Here is a 13,576-nt window from a genome sequence, read left to right as displayed (position 1 = left end):
AGGGCCTAGAGACATACTCAAATTCTCACCAAAGTTTGCAGGAAATTCAAAACCCTAAAAAGTGTTTGAATTCTGGAGTAATTGGAAATGGGCGTGGCAAAACGGCTCAACAGCGCCATCTAAAGGAAAAGCCCCTCAGTTAGCTTTCACCGATCTTCACAAAAATCGGGACACCTGTGTATCATGACCAGACGCACAAAAAAGTCTAGAGGTGCATTGTGAAAAACGCAACAGGAAGCCCGCCATTTTGGATTTAGTGGACCATTTTCCACATTTTCCACATTTGTACTTTGACGAACTTGTCCCAGGGCTTTCATCAGATCAACTTCATATTGAGATGAATGTCATCTCAACAAGATGGAGATATAAACTACCTCGAATTTCGTGTTTTTGTCACACGGTGTGACCATGGCGTGACGCCAAAGTTTGATTACACGCCATCAAAACACGAGGCCTCGTGTTTTGATGGCGTGTAATCAAACTTTGGCGTCACGCCATGGTCCAATCGAGTCCAAACTAGACATGTAAGACAAGAGTCCCGGCCTGATGACATCTACACAGAAATCATGACTTAAGATCACAGCGCCCCCTGGTGGCAACAGGAAATGTCTTGTTTTTTGCATGTCTTACACTTGGATGTATTCCTCCTTAACCACTGACCTCAACCATGTCAAACTTTGTCAAAAGGGTGTCAAGACATTGATAATGTAGGCATAATATTACTGTGACGGAAAAAATAACAGGAGTATTAGCAGCAACATTTACTTAAATATATGAAATTATTAATGATAAATCAACTATGCACGCAGTGTAAATATCTGAAGTGGCTGAAAGTTGCCATAACCACTGTTCAGCAGGCCACTGGAAGAAGAGTGAACCTCCAAATTATAAAGAATGGCTCAACCTCCTCACAGACACAACTTTCTATCAACGTTTCATTTCTAAGATAGATAATAACCCAGATGTCTTATTGGCAATCTGGGAACCATTCTTTTTTACATTCCAGGAAAACGACCACAGATTAGTGTTACCTTGATGAATCTTCGAGCATGTGTTTGGATTGAATTGGTGTGATTTATGGCAAAATACTGTTTCCTGAATGTTATGGAGCAACCTTTAAATAATTCAGTTTGATTTTGTATTTTATTCTTATTTGTATTGTTAAATTTTTTGTTCAATCGTTATGTATGAATAATGTTAGGTTATTTGTTTGCTTGTTCTGTTGTTGGTACACTTTACCATATCTGCTTTGGTTCAGTTTGGTGTATTTCTTATGGAAATAATAACAAGCATACTTAGAAAAAAATAAAACATGCATGTAAGTGTTTTCATAGAGTTGAGTGTAATTAATGTGGATTGGGCAGTTTTGGTGATAATCCATAACATTTAATGAGAAGATCACATTGGATCTTTGTATGTAAAAGGTTTATCCTCATTTACTGACATAGATATATACATATATACATATTCCCTTGCACGATTTATCCTTTATGCTATTTTATTTTCTAATCTTATTTATCTATTTAATCTTTTTATTGTTGATCCCTTGATATGGCCGTACAGAAACAGAAACAGAGCAACCCCCACATGTCACAGCATTTTTTACCTCGTCTATCTGTGCATGTGACAAACAAAAATCCTTCAATCCTTGAATTGAAAAGGCGTATTCCCAACCAAAGCCTGCAGATACCAAGATTTGTTGCACAAATGGTAATAAGTCATGTCCAACAATTTTCAAGCCTTGCCTTTTCGATGATATTTGGATTATTAGAGGACTGTTATTGTCCAAGAAGCTTTTTTGTACAGAACATTGAGCTGGATTTATGTGTCAAATTTCAAGTCAATCAGACACAGGTAGAGGGACATAGCCATTTAAAAAATAAAAATGTTGGATCCTTATTTACGGCACCACCATCTGACCAATTGATCTAATATTTCTGGGAACCTAACACACATAATTTCCAGTAATCATGCCAAGTTTCATGTATTTAGTTCATTCCAGGTCCTCATTTCAATTGTATATGAATGTCAATGTGTTTGACACATTTCTGCACATTTAATATAAATTGGATTCAATTTTGCAAATTGTTTTACATTGTCGCTTACATTACACTTGCTGATACCATGTAGGGGCGTAAAATGATATCACATCTTTGGCCATCATTAAATAGTATATCTGCCTGATAGCTGAAGCCCAAGTGGACGGCACTTAGCAGCTGAGTCACTCTCAATCTGAGGAAGACAATGAAGTTGTCAACACTTTACAGCATCATGGTTGAATTATTTTTATTTCTTTAATACACACAGCTTCAGCAGTGAGTCTCTTTTGACACACACACACACACACACACACACACACACACACACACACACACACACACACACACACACACACACACACACACACACACACACACACACACACACACACACACACACACACACACACACACACACCTTGTTTCTATCTTCAGCAGATCATGACACAACATTTACTTCTCAGATCAGTGGTCTTCAAAAATAAGGGCACTACTGATTGGACAGACATGAAACATCAGGGAAAAGAGTTTGTTGGATTGTCTCGGGCAGATTGTCCCAAAGGTGGGACGTGAAGATCTCCGTTTTCCATTTAATCCTCTGTAAGAAAAGAAAGGAAAACTGTGAAAATTGTCAGCAACTAAAGCAGATGAAGTGAGATATGAAGTTAAGAAAACACTTACCTGGGAATAAAGTTGAGGTCAAGCAAAGGGGTTTCCAAAGGGATCCCCAAAAGCAGCTGTTGAACCAGATGTCTGACCAACAGTGGCAGTCTGCTGTAAGATGAATTAAACATGACACATGAAAACATAATTACTGCAAGCTGCTTGTTATGGTGTAAATATGTTTCTACGTGTATATCTCCGTACCATAGTTACAGGCGGCCCTCCGAACAGACTCGGGTTTGGAGACCCAAATGCTTCATCGAACATGTCCTGATTGAGGCCTTGTCCCTGGGCTGGTGCGGAGTTATTTGAGATGGAGGCAGAGGAGAAGGCATCGAGGAGGCCAGCGTTAAAGCTTGGAGCTGGAGCTGCAGCAGGAGCAGGAGCAGGTTTGGGGAAATCTGAGCAAACACATTACAACAGAGGACAAAATTAGAGACAAATCTCAGGGTCATTCAAACACCAACTCGTAAAGTTGATCTCCATGTATTATGCCGCTGGTTTACCATTAACTGCTGACATTTGATGGATATCAAAGTCATCATGATCTGCAACATCCTGAACCAGGCCCACTTTATTGGAAAAGTATTGATCGAAAGACCCTGGCTCACTGCTGATGGGGGCCGGAGCAGAGTTGGTCCCGAGCTCCCCTTTCCTCGCTGGGATGGCTGGAGGCTTGGCAATCTGGAAGTCCTTGAACATGTCCTTTCCACACTTCTTCTCTTTATCTCCGAGAGGGTCCAAAGCTGTGAAGGCGCTGTTCTCTACCTTTGGAGGGGCCTCTTTTACCGGGGGCCTGGGAGGGGGGCGCGACGGACCTTGCTGCTCGCCCATCGCCGCGAACTGGCCTGCGTGGAAAGGATTGGTCATTGCAGGCTGACCCCAACCTGGAGCTCCGAGTTGGCCAGGTGGTGGAGGCTGGCCCCAGGCGTGGGGCGGGACGCCAAACTGAGATGGCACCGGCTGGCCCCAGGCTGTGGGTGGTATGGGTAGACCACCGAAGGCCGACGGCTGTGGGAAGTTAGGCAGAGGGCCTGGAGCGGTCACTCCTGGCATGGGGAACATGGAGGGCGCTGCAGTGGGGGCTCCCCACATGCCTGCAGCAGGGATGCTTGTGATAGCTGGAGGACTTAGATGAAGATTCCCTGAATGAGGAAAGAACGGAATATAGAAATTAAGGGGGAATGAAAAATAAAGCCTGGGAAATAAATTTGCATAAGTTGCCCTCTTGTGTGTTACCCAGGGCAGCTAAGGAGGAGGGAGCGGAGTTGGCAGGTGCACTGCTGAAAAAGTCACTTGGAGCAGATGAACCCTCAGATGGAGCAGGAGCAGCAAACAGCTCTGCTCCAAACAGGTCACTGGATGCAGACTAGTCCCATAAAATACAACACAAATATGAAGCAACATGGCAAATATACATGGTTACTCATAAACCACAGTAACAAATACTTTACTATAAATATGTATATGTCAGAAATAGATACTATCTACCTGAAAACTGATACAAATGCATGCTTTTTCACTCACCAGTGCTTTTTTCACTGTAGCATGAATGTTAGAAAAGTGATTGTGAGCAGAGGAAACAGAGAGAAGTTGATTCAAAGTTAAAGTGTCATTCACCAAAGCCAGTTAGAGAAGCACGTGACAACCTGAGCATGCATGAAGACAGAACGGATCCAAACAACGAGTCCCCTAACCGCAGGTCAAAATTACAGGCCTTGCATCTTATGGAAACCCAATGCATTCTCCAGCATAACACGTCCTGTCTGACACCAGTGCATCACCCAAATGCTCAGTGAGAGATGTTAGCAACTATTATTATTGTTCTCTGGAAAAAAAAAAAAAAAAGTACAGACACTCCATTTTCAGGCATCGCACATGCAGCTATACTTCATCTACGGAATTTCACCTTTCCACTCCGTCGACCTCGTCCGGCCTTAGAGCTCTGCGGAGGCGGGCTTATGACAACTGAGTCCTTGCTATGAGTCACAGGGGGTTGCGGGTGAGGAGTAACGCCATTAGTGACGGGCAAAGTGTTCGAAGATGAGTCAAAAAAGGGGTTTTTGGTCGAGAGGACTCCAGAGTCATTTCCGTCCATCATGGTAGTAGTGCTGCCTTGAGATATTTTGCCCCCTAGTGGCCACTGTCCGTTACTGAGAGCAAGGATCATATTCTTGCTGGTTAACCCATTCATCTGCTGACTAAGGTGTTCAGAGTTTCCATTCGAAGGACCGTTAATAATTGTCTGACTAGTGCCGCCAGCAGTGCCGTTTAGGTGACGGCTGGAGAGGAACACCTGGGGATTATCAGGTGATTTAGAGAGGGGGTCGTCTTTGAAAGGGTCACTGTCTGGAGTTGGGAAATAACCAAATGTGGAGGAAAAGGGATTCTCTGTCTGGGACGACAGCCCATGGTCAGGATCATAGGACGTTACAAAGGGGCTTCCCTTTATGCAATTCTGATTGCTGTCAACTTCAGCGGAAAAGTCCAGCAAGAGAATATCATTTGAGTCCTGGTTAACATGTGAGGGACAGTGGGAGAGAAAAAAAAGGATTTATAAATCATGTCTGCAAAAAAGAGGTAAACATATGTGTTAACACAATGAAAAGCGAATCACATGGTGTGAGAGGATGTGGAGATTTAAACCTGCTACCTGAATATTTCATATAAGTTTTAAATTGAAATTGATGGAATGGAATTTACTTTCTTCCAACTTGGAAAATGAAGTGACCGAATACTGTCAAACAGCAAGGTAGTCAGCACTAGCAACTTGACCTTAAAAGGGATAGTTCACCCAAAAATTAAAATCACCACTATGCCAATAGAGGGGTGGGTGAAGTGTTTGAGTCCACAAAATACCATTGCAGCCAAATCCAATACAATTGAAGTAAATAGTATACTTAAAGGATGCGAGTAATTTTAACACCTCTGCAAAAAAGAAAACTGGGCCACGTGTGCTATTTAACAACTGAACTATCCCTTTAAAACTCAAGCCAGAGCGCTGTCACAACAGTGCTGAAAAAGCAATACCAGTATTGACCTGAGGGGGTCACCAAATTCAACAAAAATATTCAGTTTTAAGCTGCTTTCAGACAAACACTGAACTCCGGAGAAAGTCCAGAGCCCTTTTTGGCAGACCTTCTCCAGAGTTCATGTCTGAAAACAGCTTTCAATTCAACTTGTAGCAGCTTTAAAAGGTTTGATGAACAACAATGAGATTGGTAAACATGAAGAATAAACTCAATTCTTAAGAGAGTTGTTTGCCCTAATCCTAAAATTGACAATTTATACATAAAAATTATGTTTAACACAAAACTTAGATCTTTTAAGAATTGAGTTTACACACACACACACACACACACACACACACACACACACAAAAGAATGATCTGCTGAGGTTATTCAGTGGAGCACGTAGCAAAACAGATTTCTACCATTGCACTTACTGTATCAATATTATTACTTATTTTCTGCTTGCCAAAAACTCTTGCTATAGAGAAAACACTGGATAAAAAGCCTATTGTAATGATTCAGATGTGTTAAAAGAACACACAGTAAGTACAAGACTGTAAATACACAGCCACACAACACTGACTAAGTATAATTCCACTACGCGGTGGATAAAGGGGACATTTGACACTGTGGCACCACACTTACATTTGGAGCCTGGATGTCTGGGGGGGTTGACATGGCTCCAAAAAGGACAAGCTGCTCCACTGGCTGGATGTCAAAAAAGAAACAGAAACATACTGTATTTATCCAGCTACTAAAACCACCATAACAGTGATATGTTACTCCATGCTGGGCTTTAAAACAGAGCAGGAACTCTTACTTGGGTAGTTTTTACTTGACTATCCATATTTAACAAGGCATCATTTCCATTCTGAAACAAAACAGAGACAAAATGAGGGTTGAATTAAGGGAGAGAGAAACTATTTGAAGAAAACCAAGTGCTTCCAAATGCTTACCTCAACTACCGCAGAGCCATTTTCACCCTGTAAACACAAGTAGACTGTTAATGATTGTACTTTTCTTAATTTCCTGAGCCGTGTGTCATTCATGTCGTCTCATGGGAAGATGTGATTCCCTGAGAGAGCACAGAGAGGCAGTGTTGAGGTATATACAGTGTTTCCTGTCAGTCCTCCCACATGAACACATAAAAGCTTTTCAGAAAGAAAATGTTCTCTGTCCAACTCTTGAAAAAGGAAAAAAAGCAACTTTTTCCAGTTTGAAGTGAAAAGCTCCCGAGCCGCTCACCTTCTGTGAGGCCTCTGCCTCCTTCTTCCTGATGTTGAAGATGACCTGGAAGAGATCTTTGAGGTCAATCACCAGCGGCTCTGCCTGTTGTGGTTGAAAATAACAGACAGCACAGAGTGAAACGCCTGTGACGGAGTGGGAAAACATGATATTGTGTTGTTTTTTGTATATGGAGAAACTATGGTGAGTCCTTCTCAAAACAGTTCAACATTATAGAATCACTTTTTGTTGTTTTTGTGGTGGGCTGTTATTTTTTTCCTACATTACTTGTCGGTTATTTTAGAGGTCTGTTAAACAACTTCTTTAGACACAAGTTCACAATTTTGTGATTTCGTGATTGTTGTTGCCAGTTGCAGGTCAGTCCGTCTGTGTCTCAGTCAAATATGGTGAAAGTTTGACCCAGTTGCTCAGTCACTGTCCCACCCCCACTGACTACTACCGAGCTCGAGTCGCCTGTAAAGGGAGGAAAGCATTACATTCGTGTGAGTAAGAGAGGGAATTTCGTTTTGTAGAATTAATTTATGTGTGTGTGCCTAAGTTTGTGCATAGGCGTAGGTGCTGTTTTTTCCCCCCTTTGTTTCCTTTTCCTTTTCCTTTTCCCCTCTTGCGTTTCCTCCCATTTTTCCTTCTTCCTTCCCCCGACCTTTTTTTATAATAATCAGAAGAGTCCTGTCAGAGGGGTGTTGCGGTGTCCCAGGTCAGCAGAGTTTGTCGGCTGTGTGTTTGTCACTGAGTGTTACCTGTTGTCCAGTCTTGATGGCGAAGAACTGATGCTGTCCCTCGGCACCACACACATATCCAAACGCCCTGTTGTCCGTCACATCTCTGGCGATGAAGGAGATCTTGTTCACCACTTGCTCTTGTTCAATCACCTGTGTGAGGACATAGTATTCATAAGCACTGCAAATAAAATCTCACGATCTCCAGTGGAGGATCTGGGAGACGTGGAGGGAAACGGTCAGACTCACCCCTGACTTCTCATCAATGATCTTTATTCCCGACATGGAAATGTTGATCCAGATCCTCTGTTTGTGTTTACCCTGGGACCGTGCAGCTACTGCCATGCCCTGGAATAAAAAGGGTTTTTAAAACACTTATAAGCAAACCAAGCATGAGAAGATTTGAAGTGCTGTAAGTTCCTGCACAGTGTCGCCCTCTGCAGGAAGCACACATCATCAGCAATCATGGTGTAAATGTGGAAAGCAGGCGTGGAATTGAATCAGCCAAAATTTGAAGAAAACAGTGCCTAAGAAGCCATGACACATTTTTCAAATGCAGGTAACAGTAGCACATGTGCATGTTTTTCTAATTGACTATGATACCCTCCAAACAGATGCCACGATTAACTGAAAACATCACAGACACCACCTTTAAATAAACATTCTCCTCATACTCTTAAGAATCTAAAAGCTAGTAGATCAATGTCTCAGGTCTCAGGCTGCACCTTAAGTTTCATCATGGAGTCCTGGCACATCTTGTCTCCCCGGGCCTCTGGGATGTCATCGATGCCGATCAGTTTGGCCTTGTACCTCACGCCATCCCCTTGAAACCTGCCCAGCAGGTACTCATCGGTCTTCTCTGGAACTGTAAAAAAGAAAAAAATCAAGACAAGTAGGATTTGTGTCGGATCTTAGTTTAAAATAGAAGAAGGTATGATCATGAGCGTGTTTTCTTTCACCATTCACCTTTCTTCTTCTCTCTCTTGAACGGGACCTTGGATGCGGCCGTTGCAGGGGAGGCCGGCGGAGTGTTGGAGGTCGAGCCTGCGGATGGGGAGGTGGCGCCGGCATCGGCAGGGATGGGCACGCTGTTCGCCACCTCTGCTGACATGGCGGGGAGTGAGTCTCACTGGACGAGTGGACGGTCAGGCGAGGTAGAGCAGACAGAGGCGTTCAGGGGCAGCGAGGTCAAAGGGAGCAGATGACTCTCAACACCCACACATGCTTCTCTTTTTTATTTGTCTGGAGGAGAAAAAAAGTGAAGTGGGGACAGTGTGTGAAGTGTGGAAGAAAAAGGAGAATACGCGTGGTTAATACGCAATAATTCCTGGTGTTGGACTGTAAATAACTATAATTAAAATACTTTGTTTGTGATGTGCAGCTAATTTTTCTCACAATCATATTCCTTTAATAATCCACAGTAAACATTTACAACCACAGAAACATCCTTCAGAGGGAGAAGCATAACAGAACTCATGACCAATAAAACATCATGGCCTCATGTGGACACAAGCACAGAAAACCCACACTTTAACCCAGCTTTATACAAGCTGTGCAAGTTGTTCAGCCTCGTAAAAGGAGCAAACTTCCCGAAATACGGTGACCTCCTCATAAATGTACATGAATCACATCACTGAACTTTTTATTTATCTTACATGGAATAAGTCAGTATCGCTGTAGATGCGAGGGATGAACAAAGGAAAACACATTTTGCAATCATCCTGCCACATCATGTGATGCATTACCCCGTAAAAATCCAGTGAGCTGTGCAAGCTGTGGCTCGAACAAGCAACTTGCTAATCAAATGTATCTGCACATCCACAATAATATCATCAATTTAAGTGACGGCCACAAAAGAATGTGCAGGAAAGTCGAGGCACTGTCACAGATTCACCTACTTCTTCCCAGCTGCGATAAAACCAACAATATTGATACTTCATTGTCACCATTTGCTCACTTCATAAATTAAACCATCACAATAAAATGCTGCCAATCACACAAATTCAGTCCGACCAAAACAAGCCACAAATCGAGTCCTGCTCTGCACAACCAGTGCACTATGTGGGACGTACATACCTTTAGCACCACATCCACCGGCTACACTGGCTCAACTACCGGTGGAATGAGGCTGGGAGTACTGTAGGACGAGACCAAAGGTTGTCAGTGGGCAAAGGTTGAGCAATTACCTGAGGTTAATCTTACGCTAGCAAAGCAAGAGATCCCGTGATGTCCAGCTAACTATAAACAGAAATTGGAGCCTTGGGAACGATCATTTACTCATAATGTTGTACTTATCAAGCCGCCTTAGAGCTCTCATTGTACTGGGCACAATGGTGACGTGGAATCATGAGAAAGTGCAAATGCACCTGTGTGATCGTGCAAATTCTGGATTGTTTTCCTCTAAAGACAGAACAACTGTCAAAAACACAGTGGTTGGTCATGATGGAATGAATCCAGCAGGAAATTAATTTGAGCTATAAAGGAAATGAGAGCTGAACAGGATGAGATAACACGTGTGAACTTTCAGGTCACCGAGTGCGTCCCAGTTAGGTTGCATACTAGGAGTATACAAGTATGCAGGAACTGTAAATTCAAAACCAAGGCTGAAGAGATAATGTGTCTTGAAATGTTTTTTGTAATCGAGAAATCACCTTTTTTTTTTTTTTTTTTAAATCGCTGTTTTTAAGAGGATTGCATCACAAGAGCTACTGTACAGCTGAGTTGTAAAACAATAAAAGCTTAATTTTATCTTCCGGTGCCAGTTTTGAAGTGAAGGAGAGAAGCAGTGTAATCTCAGGGCAAGATCCCCATGGTGACATTTAAATCCCTGCCAGGCTCTGATGCTGTTTTTGTTTTTTGCTGTGCAAGCAAGCATGAAAAAACAAGACCCTAAACACTTGTTGATGCTCCATTTACACAATCAGGACACATGACTGCACTCGTCCAGTCACCGCCGTGGTGTCAGAGTCCCACTCACTGGAGGAAAAAGGGCTAATAAAAATGGCAAAGCGTCAGCATTGCAGATTTTAGTTAAAAGGGTTACATTTTAACAAGAGGCCGTCCCAGCTCCCGCATTAAGGTTTGTTTGTTTGACAGCATCCAGTCAGTGTCAGAAAAAAGAAAGAAACTCTAAAAAAGGCACAGGAACAAGCGTGAATTCGTATTTGTCAGCAGAATGGCTGCAGAGCAAGAGGCAGAAATGTCACAATCCAGGGCCGTCAGGAAACGTAAACTAGTGCACATCTGGAGGAAATCAGGGAATGACTCAGTCTGCAAGTGAATGAGATGGTGAAATACCACAGGCCCACTGTGAACAGAGAGCATGCCAACACTTTCACACTGAACACAACTGGAACAGCAGCAGATGCACAATTCAAAAGTCACTTGAAATCACAAGTGTAAGAAGATTTAAAAAAGGGGGAAAAAACGTTATTTGGCAGAAGCGGTGATTTCAAATGGCAAACTCACTGGAAATTGTTTGTTATTTCTGCAGAGAGCTGAGTCACAAATGAGACAGAAACAGCGAATAAAGTTTGAATGATGCGCCGCGGTGAAGTTGGTTTCGAGGCTGAAACTCCACTTTTCTCAAACTTACGTGCGAGTTGCACTGCGGATCTCGCACGCGCAACGCGAATGAATCTTAACTTTACGCACGGATGGAAAACACAACGCAAACACGGTACCTGTGTGAATGCGCGCAGAGGAGGGATGGTGGGATCCTGCTCGTCCGTCCGTGGGACTCGCTGCTGTGGCTTTATTTTGTGTGTGGTTCCCGTGATGCCTCCGCGGCCCCCGGTGCGAAATGAGCAACAACAAAAAAACCAATCAAAGCCAGCTTCGGGAAAAACGAAGCCGGAGTCAGATGTTTTCCGCTCAATGCAGCGGACAGAAAGCAGAGACTGCTGCTGAGAGCTGCCCGGGTTAACCCCTTCACTCCCTGACGCACACAGCCAACTCACAGTCCGCACATTTCCACTGGGAGAGGGGCGGTCTCTTCACGTGGAAGAAAACATCACCAGTCCGGCTGAATTTAAGTGGGTCATGAACAATTCCAAAAAAACATACAGCACAACTCTTTGACAATAGTGGTCTGTTCTCTATCCTCTACATCACACACACACACACACACACACACCACAGAATGATTTTTTTCTGTGGTGGCCAGGAGCTGTTCCTTTGGTTTGGATGAATCCATTGGGTGATGTAAGATTTGCAATTGTTGACTTGTCACTGGAGACGTGGGCCACTTCAGGTAATGAAGTGGTGTTCTTGTGCAAAATGAATGTTAGCCCTACAGTGATGGTTCACCCAAAAATGAAAATTCGAAAAGTGCCGATGGAGGGTTGGGTGAAGTGTTTGAGTCCAAAAAACACTTTTGGGAGTTTTAGGTGTGAACAGAGTTGCAGCCAAATCCAATACAATTGAAGTAAATGGCGACCAATTCTTCAAATGAAAAAAAAACACAGAAAAAAAACTGTTGGTCCTGTGGTGTCATCCAAGTGTCCGGAAGCCCCGACTCGAAATTCACACCATGTGTTTAGCCTAAATCTCCTAAACGTGGTGTAAATGATCCTTTAAGTAATCCTAAGTACTTAACCTCTTTACATAAAGGTTTTATTGATGTATCTATGCATAGCAAACTGAGACTCATGTCACTTAATGAAGTATTCTTAATTTAAATAATGACAGGGAGTAAACTCCCTACATAATAAAAAATATATACTCACGTAAAGTTTAAATACCTGAAAAATGTACTTAAGTGCTGTAACTGTTACTTAAGTGCTGTAACTGTAACCTCTGCTTTTTTGGCAAGCATGTGGGCCATGTGGTAAATGGAGGATGGCCCAAATAGCACAAAACAAATCTGGGCCACCTTTGGCACCTTTGTGGTTGACATGCGGTATTGCTTTGGCTTACTTGCGGCCCAGATCTGGCAAACCGCCCCAAGTGCCATCACTCCCTGTGGTATGTGGGCCGGGTGACAGTGTGGCAGTGTGGGCCCGATCTCCTTCCGTTTTGTGTTTGCCATGTGCCAATGTGATCAATTTGAGTTTGGGTGTTTTATTTCTCCAGTAGAATTTGCTTGTTATGAGGTTTGGTAATCAAACATATTAGTGGTGGGCTGGGTCTGAATAGAATAGTTGATTTTTGGCAATACGAAGATTAGTTAGAAAACAGTAAGCCAGATACATATTTCCCTCATATTGGTGGAGGCCTAATTCAGAGTGGTTATTCATCATTCATTTGAAATATGTCAATGTTATGTTTCCATTTTGTCACTGCTGCTCTCAATTGGCCAAAAAATTATTTACTGCAGCTTTAATTTTCAATTAATCAAGTCCCTTCTCACTGGCCAAATGGGAGTATAAGGTGAAAGTCGTCCGCTTTCATTGTTATTGTTTTTTGAAACAAAATATCTTTCAGTATAACTTTTATTTAAAATGAAATATGAGACTTCATTTGAAACATGTGGTTGTCATTTGTGAAAGCAGCAGAAGGTAGAAAATGGGCTTGACTCAGATGAAGCAAAGACCCTTTGTTGCTCAATGAGCGTAGCCAAATTTTCTTCTCTCAGTAATAAATGTAAATCTATGACTATATCCTTCCTCCTCCACAGCACTGGGTGACATTCAAATTGGAAAACTAAAACAAGGGTAACAGCTAAACATGGAGTTCAACAAGTATCTTTAAATGAAATGTAGGAGTGAGGGGACAGAAGAACCTAAGCGAGGGAGGAAAGCTCCCCTTTTGCTGACACATCTCTTTTTGAAAGAGCAGGCTCTACATTTCCTCTGCCGCGAACTCGTCCTGCTACAGTCAACTGATGGCTGAAAATGGGTCATCAACTTCCTCTATATAAACGTCCATTTTACCATTTACCACGCCATGAAATGAATG

At 42.6% G+C, this 13,576-nt stretch overlaps 1 protein-coding gene across 6 annotated transcripts; it reads right to left on the bottom strand.

The window, feature by feature from the left end:
• Positions 1-2,423: 2,423 nt before the first annotated feature.
• dab2 (DAB adaptor protein 2) lies at positions 2,424-11,676 on the bottom strand. Of its 6 annotated transcripts, none has more exons than XM_034601937.1 (15): positions 11,362-11,676; positions 8,645-8,920; positions 8,404-8,543; positions 7,928-8,026; positions 7,700-7,831; positions 6,960-7,043; positions 6,671-6,697; positions 6,535-6,585; positions 6,360-6,422; positions 4,612-5,214; positions 3,942-4,071; positions 3,209-3,847; positions 2,907-3,103; positions 2,721-2,813; positions 2,424-2,637 (listed from the first exon to the last, which is right to left on the bottom strand). In XM_034601937.1, the coding sequence occupies exons 2-14, from the start codon at positions 8,787-8,789 to the stop codon at positions 2,739-2,741; spliced, it is 2,385 nt and encodes a 794-aa protein (XP_034457828.1). In that variant the 5' UTR covers positions 8,790-8,920; positions 11,362-11,676; the 3' UTR covers positions 2,424-2,637; positions 2,721-2,738. The 6 variants fall into 6 exon arrangements, with proteins under 6 accessions (XP_034457828.1, XP_034457830.1, XP_034457832.1 ...); XM_034601939.1 differs by having other exon boundaries at positions 2,424-2,640; positions 2,723-2,813; positions 11,362-11,658; XM_034601941.1 differs by having other exon boundaries at positions 2,424-2,640; positions 2,723-2,810; positions 11,362-11,654.
• Positions 11,677-13,576: the final 1,900 nt, after the last annotated feature.

The sequence above is a fragment of the Hippoglossus hippoglossus genome, chromosome 12 (assembly GCF_009819705.1).
Source record: "Hippoglossus hippoglossus isolate fHipHip1 chromosome 12, fHipHip1.pri, whole genome shotgun sequence".
Taxonomy (NCBI): Eukaryota; Metazoa; Chordata; class Actinopteri; order Pleuronectiformes; family Pleuronectidae; genus Hippoglossus; species Hippoglossus hippoglossus.
Note: the sequence above shows the minus strand (reverse complement) of the source record. Positions and strands in the feature narration are given on the sequence as shown.